The 8,413-nt window shown below is 37.8% G+C and overlaps 2 protein-coding genes across 4 annotated transcripts in view; one reads left to right on the top strand and one right to left on the bottom strand.

Moving 5' to 3' along the window:
- Nucleotides 1-95: 95 nt before the first annotated feature.
- The window catches only part of LOC108680794 (intraflagellar transport protein 57 homolog), an 8,737-nt gene continuing 419 nt past the window's right edge, over nucleotides 96-8,413 (bottom strand). Inside the window, exons 1-9 of one of the 3 annotated variants that reach the window (XM_018169698.2) lie at nucleotides 5,972-6,003; nucleotides 4,844-5,026; nucleotides 4,019-4,181; nucleotides 3,568-3,686; nucleotides 2,763-2,934; nucleotides 2,279-2,390; nucleotides 1,376-1,572; nucleotides 874-1,018; nucleotides 96-472 (exon numbers count right to left, since the gene is read on the bottom strand). In XM_018169698.2, the coding sequence (XP_018025187.1) occupies nucleotides 294-472; nucleotides 874-1,018; nucleotides 1,376-1,572; nucleotides 2,279-2,390; nucleotides 2,763-2,934; nucleotides 3,568-3,686; nucleotides 4,019-4,181; nucleotides 4,844-5,025 (1,269 nt within the window). In that variant the 5' untranslated portion in view covers nucleotide 5,026; nucleotides 5,972-6,003 and the 3' untranslated portion in view covers nucleotides 96-293. Of the gene's footprint in view, nucleotides 473-873; nucleotides 1,019-1,375; nucleotides 1,573-2,278; nucleotides 2,391-2,762; nucleotides 2,935-3,567; nucleotides 3,687-4,018; nucleotides 4,182-4,843; nucleotides 5,027-5,937; nucleotides 6,004-8,413 lie in introns of those variants that run through there. The other 2 variants (XM_018169696.2, XM_018169697.2) reach the window with 2 other exon arrangements.
- Nucleotides 6,614-8,413, top strand: part of LOC125178236 (myosin-11-like) — a 27,295-nt gene continuing 25,495 nt past the window's right edge. The window contains exons 1-2 of the mRNA XM_047881508.1: nucleotides 6,614-6,826; nucleotides 7,312-7,431. Of these exons, the coding sequence (XP_047737464.1) occupies nucleotides 6,620-6,826; nucleotides 7,312-7,431 (327 nt within the window). The 5' untranslated portion in view covers nucleotides 6,614-6,619. The remainder of the gene's footprint in view (nucleotides 6,827-7,311; nucleotides 7,432-8,413) is intronic.

Genomic DNA, 8,413 nt, shown 5'->3' with positions numbered 1-8,413 from the left:
GGCCTTAAATCAATCGCTCATAAATTTATAACTACTGTGTTCAATGAAGTTGCTTTACCTGATGAATGAAAATACGTTGGTTAATCAAGCAACACTCGAGACCATATTTACTAAGCGTTGTCTCTTTACGATCGAAATATAATATATAATTCAATTAACCTAAATATTACAAGAAAATTAATTTTACCCCATCGACATATGAAGAAGATTGACAAATTTAAATTTGGTATAAATCGGTCCCTTCTTGGTGTATTTTGAGCCCAATCAAATGGAGATAAAAAATGCGTAGTCTCTCAGTAAAGTCCCATGTCCATGTTGTTGTGTACGGGCGCGTTCATGTCTCGCTGCATGTTGGTTTTGTCCCGTAGCTGCGTCATCAGGAGCTTCTGCTGCACCACGCCGATACGAACGTCGATCGCCGTCAGCTCGTTCTTCACCCTCGTCAGCGCCCGGCGTACATTCAGCAGCGGAGCTGGGCAGGCAAACATTCAGTAAATATTCGACCAACTTAATATAAACTCACAAAGTCGTTGAAGAGCGCGTCACGCTTCATATATTTTACGCTCCGAGTTTTCAATTAACTGAACGTTGAGCTATGGGCAATGAAGATTTGCTACAATGAAGATTTGCTACTTTTTTTAAAATTTGCAACAATATTTGGTGATTTCTACAGCTCTGAGTGAGTAATAACCATCTCAACAGTCTATGTGATGTGCAATACCTGTAAGTTTTGTGCATGTATGAGCATTTATTCCATTTCTTCAATGCCGACAATTCTATTCTCTAGAAATGGGCTAACCTATGCGTGTAGGAACCACAACTTAAGCCCCTAGTAATAAAGGCAGTTAAGGTAATATGAATGATTAAGCTCACTTCCATCAGTCATGCTGGAACTTCGTTCCTCCATCTCCTGCTTGATTCTGTCGAGCTGGTCTGTGATCTGCGCCAACTCGTGCGATTTTTGGGTGAGGTTTGCCGACACTGACTTGTACTGCTCCTGTGTCTCCGATGACTGGTTCTGAACAACGCATGAACTCGTTATTTTTCTTTGATTCATTTATTTATTTACTCTAATTTTCACTTCTTTTTGATTGAAGTAAGGTGATTCACTTCACCGCTTTTATCTTATGGTTAATATCTACTGATTGAGAACATAAAAGAAAATAATAATTAGACTTTTTACTTGTGATTTTAAGCATCGCAAGGCAATTTCAACAAAATTATCCTGGTAAAGTATGGAAATCTTTTCTTTACCTAGAGGCTTCTGTGCTCTGTAAAGCTTATCTTCGAATTGCATTAAATACCATACTTTACTAACTAATTAGCTACTATTTAAATCTGTATGTACGTAATTTAAATGATATATTCGTTGTACCTGGAGATTTCTGTACTCCGTTAGCAGCTGTTCAACCTCCGCATTGATGTATTTCTCCCTAGAGCCAATTTTCTCGAGGCTTTGCGCTATCTCGGAGTGCAGCGCGTCGAGCTGCTTCTGTGCGTAGACCAGCGACTCGTCGATCTTGCTGCGATACTCGTGCATCTGGTCAATGTGCGATCTCCAGTCACGCTGGTCTGCAAGTAAAAACTATATAAACATTTTGACGTTATCACATAAATCAGCAATTATTTCTTGATTCCATGAATAATTAGCGTATGGTTATAATTATCAGTCAATTTAGTCGGCGAATAACACCCAAACAATTTTCTCAGAGCTCAATAATTGTCGAAGGAAAGAGATTTTAAGCGCAAAGAAGAATGACTGAGTGATGGCTGAGTAAAAGTCGCATTTGCGTTGGCATAAGAAGAGTAAGATAGAAAACAAGAGAATGAATGAGCACTGGCGTAAGAATAGATTACTAAGTGAAATCCTCCATTAATAATCGGCAAATCTGCATGCCAAAGTTTAAAGTAATGCTCAATAGATTGATATTAGCAAGCACTTCATCACTGATCAACACTAAAATGCGTTATTTAGGTGTTAGTGGCATCACCAGTGTATACGCCTGCGTCAATGCCATCATCATCCCTGTAACACATCAAAGTTTTTGGCTACACTCGCAAATTTTATTTCGAAGTAGCAGCATACATCATTACTAATCCTCAGTTGAACACCTGAAATTTAGTGGCAGCCCTCATCCATATTGAAGGAGATTCACACATGTTTGCAATCTTCACTGGAATACCTTAAATTTAGAGGCAACCCTCGATCGCCAATCTTGAAGAAGACGTACATATCATAACAAATCTTCAAACACCTGAAACTTAGGGCAACCCTCACCAGTCTTGAGAGTAACCCTCAGTTGTGGCAGGACTCGTTCGAGCTCGAGACGCCATTCCTCAGACGTGGTGTTGGAATGCAGTATCTGTTCAGGCCTGTCCATCTGACCACCCTGCAGCAAAGATACATTTTGATGGACAATTTCGAACGTAATCATTATTTTCCTGCTAACAGAAACTCCATGACCTTCTAACCTCATTGGGCGATCTATTTTGTAGAGTTGTTAATTTTGAGTTTAGAGTAAGAGTAATTTAGAATTTTAGAATATTTTTTTTAGAATTTAGAGTAATTTAGAGAGTAGAGTTGTTAATCAATGTTAATGAATAACATTGAGATTATTAAAGAATGTTTCCTGCCTGAAAACGGTTTAAAATTCAGAATAGGCACGCAAGAAGCTTAGAGATGGAATGTTAATGGATGAATTCATAAAATTTATTTAATTTTTCTTGTATATCGATTAGTTTTTACGGAGCGGTCGACTAACAATCGTCCGCGTTAGGTCGGCGAAGTCATCGAGATGTCGGATGTTTTCTTCGTCCTCTTCTTCGTCATCTTCGTAAATTTCCTGCATCTCCTCCTCGACTTTCTCTATGGTGACCTCTGCATCGTCCTCCCCTTCCTCTTCTTCTTTCTCAACCTCAACAGGATATTCAGTTCTGCGAAAACCAATATTGAATAGCGTTTCTTTAAAAATATAAATCCTTTTGCTCTATCGACAAAAGCTTATAAGGAATCAATCAATTAGACCACTAAAAATTTTTGGAAAACTTTAATTATTCTTTTATGCTGTCAACAACCTGCATGGAATTTTTATTTTTGCCCGGCGATGTAGAATGACTCATGAGAATTGTAGCATTTCTCAAAATCAATAACGTCTACGTCGTGCGTATAAATATTAAAAAAATGAAATATTCAGTGCGAATCGAGATATTTATCGAAAATTAAAAATCACGATAAACATTTTAAAATTAATAATTTTTAGCGCATTTTCTCATTTATAGAAAAAAGGCGCTATTGTGCTCGTCGTGTCCGTCCGTGACGTCCGTCCGTGACGTGAAGTCACGGACGGACAAGAAAATGCTAACGGACGGACGAGAAAACGCTCTCTCTGTCACTCACTGCAGTGAGTACTGAGTTATATTTTTTTCTACTTCAGTTTTTCAGACCATGCTCAATAATATTTACATGACCATGTCAGTCTTAATGGTCCTACTTCCACACGATATCAATAATTAAAATTTACTAGCACTCATCAGATGGGAAGTAACCACTCGACTCGTCTCACTCACTTTTGCCAGCCAAAGCCGGTCGTTTTGAGTGCCAAGTCAGCGAGGCAGTCAAGCACGTGGATCACTTGCTCGCCGCTGCCCGTCTTCAGTTTGCTGGGAGGAAAATCCAGGGTCTCACCCTGAAAAAATATTGATATTGTTTAAATATTCCACTTGCATTTCTTATGCACAAATTTCTTAACCCATTTCACATCAAGGGCAACACATCTACTGAGAATTTCGTGTTTGATTTCAATAAGTGAAATGAATGCGCAATTTTGATTCTGAGTATAATATTTTATACGCAGTGTTTATTTCAAGCTTAAAGTCGTATAAAGTTACCCATAGTACTAAATTTTAATCTAATATGTCCGACTCCAATATAGACAGAAACTCTTGAAGACAAGCTCAGATGATCTATCAACTTTCGATATATTCCCATCAGGTTTTAAAGTCAACAAGTTTCACAAACTTGTTGCCGAAGGTAGTCGAGTATGTTGGAGATGACCGAGTTAGGTTCGTCAGTCTCCTGAGGCTGCTCCATGTTGCCGCCGTTACGATTAATCAGCCACACCGCCAGCGACACGAATATGTAGAACTGCTCCCCAGTGCTGGTGGCCAGTGCGAAGTAATGTCTGTGGAAACAGGAAACTATAGTTGCGCCTAAGATGTTGCGAAGGATAATCAATTATGTCGAGGTATGAAGTGGTTTTTGATTTCTTAACTTTGAGAAAATGTAATATTAAAAATTAATAACCCACATGCAATCATTCATTCGTAATGATAAATAATTCACAACAAATTTGTGAGTATTTGAATTGAAACTGGTGAATTTTATTTATAATATAAGAAATTTACAGCTCAAGAAACAAAGAATATTCGATGCCATTCTTGCGAGTCAGTATCCAATGAAAATTGCACCGATTAACTTAAAAGATGTTAATTTCTATTGTTTTCATTCTGAGGTTTACTGCAGCGAAATCCAGGGGGCGTCATTGTGTTCTAGGGACAGATGGGCTAATCCCCTCATGACTTATGTTATTATTTATGTTATAAATGGCTGGTTGAATGATTATTTTTTTAAACTTAAATTCAGACCAAAATATAATTAATTGTTTGGCTTTTTTATAATAATTTAAATAAATGAGTATAAAACTATGTATGTGGTTTAAATTATTTAGGGGTTCAGAATGTTTTAGGGGGACTGAAGCCTCCCTAAAATAGGCCCCTTAAAGTAAGCCTACTGACGCCTCGGACGAAACTATCACCATGAGGCCAGGTTACTTGACATGGTCACCTGTTCAGTGGCTTCATCCTGAGTTTCATGACGAAGAGGTGGTCGTAGTCGAGGAGTTTCAATTTGTCGAGCAGCTCTTCCATCCTCACGAAAATCTTGTATGAAAGACCAGGGCTCGTCTCAGATCCCTCATCGTCGAGAACGTTGCGCGAGCTCGCGCTCTCGCCTCGACCTCCTTCCATTCTGAAAATTGAGTAGCTTTTAAGATGTCCATGGTACGACGTACAAATGATAGTCAATAAAAGATAATTCGTAAAAATTTTATATTACAAACTACGCTTTTTTTCTCAACTACAAATTCCAGTCATTGTTCTCCACACACTCGTGCAAGAGTGAAGTGTTCAGTGCCGATTCACCAATTCTATGAAATTCCATTTTCGCTAATTCACCAATTCTCTGAAACAGAGTCAGCTAATTATCTTTACAGTGGTTTACACACTGTGAAGCAATAAGTACTGGCATTTTCCTACATTTGATATATCGAGTAAAATGTGCATTTGGGCCACATCAAATGATACAGCTTTATAATGAATACCATGTGTCCTGAGAAGCAAGTATTCATGATGAGGCTAAGATTTGTGGTCAGAAAATTAGAATAACGCAAGACAGTAGACCCGCGCATACAGCGAAGAACCGAATTGTAGCACGTGAAATAGAATTAGTTATCAGCGAACATTTTAAAAACCCTATCTGTATATCGACGGCAGTAGCAAAATCACGATCGTTTACATATATTTCGATTAGTACTCTTAGAGCTTTGCAGTGGTTATGAACTTTTTCAAATTTTCTAAGACTGTACAACGCACAGATGATGCGTTCGAATTTTTCAGCATCATGAACGCTTTCTAGACTTCAATCTAAGTTAGCCATTTTATAATGATACCAATGATTACGGTTAATCCATTGGCATCCAATCGCTAGGATGTGACGAAGTTTTCTTCAACGGCAAAACCATATCGGAATTATTACGCGAAATTCTGTTGAGAAATTAACTATCTCTTAAAAATTACGCTTGAAAATAAACTTTCGAAGTTTTACACCAATTCAAATCTGTTCGCAAGGTGATTAATTCTATCCAAATCCACTATACTAACATTAGAAGCCTTTATTTTAAAATAAGTTGCCGACCTTCTTCTCCTGACAATTGCACCGAACTACTGAATTCCCATTGTTGACAAGAGCCAACATTTCGTAACCATGACAACGAGGGGCCAACGTCGAGTGATTGTTGCCTTGGCAACGGCATCTGACTTTCTCATCATACAGACGCCAAACTTCACTCAAGGAAATCAGAGTGGCTCATTTTAGTGGTTTGCAATTTACTTTTAATAAAGACGTTACCATTGAATTTAATTCGTGAAAAGCGCAATTTAGATGTGATTTGAGTTCCCTGTGTTTTGTTGGCGACTTTTGTCTGCGATCAAGATCGCTTTGTGTAAAGATTTCACGCAGACGGTTGAGATGGGAAAAATTGTGATCCCTAGCAGAGAATATAAAGGCTTGAAAGTAATGGCATCTGGTGCTAAAATTTTATTTCTAGAAGTTTTCTGTGGCTTAAATGTTCAAAATTTGATTGACAAAAATATAAAAGCAACCGCTCGCAAATACGCGTATCAATGACAGGCTGAAGAAAAAGCCGCTGGGTGATAATGAAGGTTTTCCCTAGGGAAATAGCGGAGAAAGAGTGTAAATTTATGGAGTGATGATAAGACAAAAAATAAATTAATTAAAGATTGCGGTGGATAACAAAATTCTTATTTTCATAATCTTTTAGGTATGGAAGAAGCGCTTGAAAAATTCTTATCGACCCACTCGCTGGGAACGTTTCTCCTAGACAGCGACACAGCTGCTTTGTTCAAGGATGTACAGGAGAAGCGAGCTCAGCTTCGGGCAGCCGATGCCAAGAAGGAAGAAATTCAAGAAGATCTCCGGTGTCGGCAGGAGGAGCTCGAAAGTCTACGAAATATCCTGAGTCAGATTCAGGTACAAACTTACTGATGAATAAATTGCTTCGGATATTTAAATTAGATTTTCTAAACGAATGTTTGAAATCCTTCCAGTTTATAGAAGCTTTGAGCGACGAAAATAAATATTCTGATATATTGGTGCATCGATCAATGCCCAATAATAATAAATCTAAAACTAATATCAACAGTTGCATTATACGTATGCCTATAAACCAGTATAATTCTCGGCATAAGCTAAATATGTGTATTTGCATTTTTATCTAAAAAAAGTTTGCGAAAAAATAAATTATTGGCTGCTGCAATAGTAGGAACTACTTAACAATGTTACTAATTTTAAAAAGATGTAACTACTTAACAATGTTACTAATTCTAAAGAGATGTAACTACTTAACAATGTTGCTAATTATAAAAAGATGTAACTACTTAACAATGTTGCTAATTATAAATAGACGAACAACGGTTGATCGCTGAATGAATCTTAAATAAATCCTAACCGAACAGGACCTGTGGGAGTCCCACAAGCAGCAAGTTCAAGCTGAAGCTGCGACTGAAGTTGAAACACGGCGAGAAATTTCGGCGATCAAGCAGAGCTGCGTTCAAACGGAGAAGCAACTCCAGAAGGTGCAGTAATATTATTGTATTGATCTCATAGCATTCCTCATGTTTCATTAGTGCATACAAACTTACCCTGAACGACGTCTGTTGTCGCACAAAGGATTGTTCAGGATTGTCTGTGTACACAATGTTGGACATTTCTTGGTGATGTGTACTTTTGATCGCCAAATTTAGCAATTAACTAATTTTCAATATCTCCAAGTTAGTCACCACATTTATAATGATAAGAAATGAATTTTTGAGTGAAAATTTTTTAGCTTTTTTGCTTTGAGCCATGCTTGAATCAGATCCTGATAAATCGCTATAGTAACACTCATCAGAAAAAAATCAGAAAGCGGATTGAGCCGCGGAATTGGGATGAGAAAATTTGTGCCTATTCCTTGGGCTCGTGCCATAACTTTTATTAGCGGATCGGCAAGTGATTGTTTGCATCGTAAAACAGCACTCAACAATGAAAATAGATTAAATATTAAAACTAAAATAACATCGTATAATGTCATTAGAAAACAATTTGTAATTAATCATTTTAGAAAAATGAGAACATGCATAAACATTGAACAGTATATTATATTGTTTACGCACCCTTCCTCTTGTAAATTGGCTGTTTTAAATCAAAATTTAAGAAAACTGTCAGCCTTATCGAAGGTACTAACGCAGAACTATTCGCTCTCAACTTCTTCAATACGCGAGGTAAGTTTTTGAACAAATTGTGACGCCAGGAGAACATCGTTTGGGAAATATGATCGTTGGCGGCGATCCATCGTGGCCTGGGACTGCTAGGTCTCAAACAAATACTAAGGATACTAAGGATACTCGTGGCCTGGGACTGCTACGTCCCAAAGAAATACTAAGGATACTCGTGGCTTGGGACTGCTACGTCCCAAACAAATACTAAGGATACTCGATCGTGGCTTGGGACTGCTACGTCCCAAACAAATACTAAAGTTAAGGTTGGAAGGCATATGAGAGGATCGCTGTGAAATACAAA

Source organism: Hyalella azteca, unplaced genomic scaffold, assembly GCF_000764305.2.
Source record: "Hyalella azteca isolate HAZT.00-mixed unplaced genomic scaffold, Hazt_2.0.2 contig1089, whole genome shotgun sequence".
NCBI classification, from domain to species: domain Eukaryota; kingdom Metazoa; phylum Arthropoda; class Malacostraca; order Amphipoda; family Hyalellidae; genus Hyalella; species Hyalella azteca.
The sequence above is the reverse complement of the archived record's forward strand: the minus strand, read 5'-3'. Positions and strand labels throughout refer to the sequence as shown.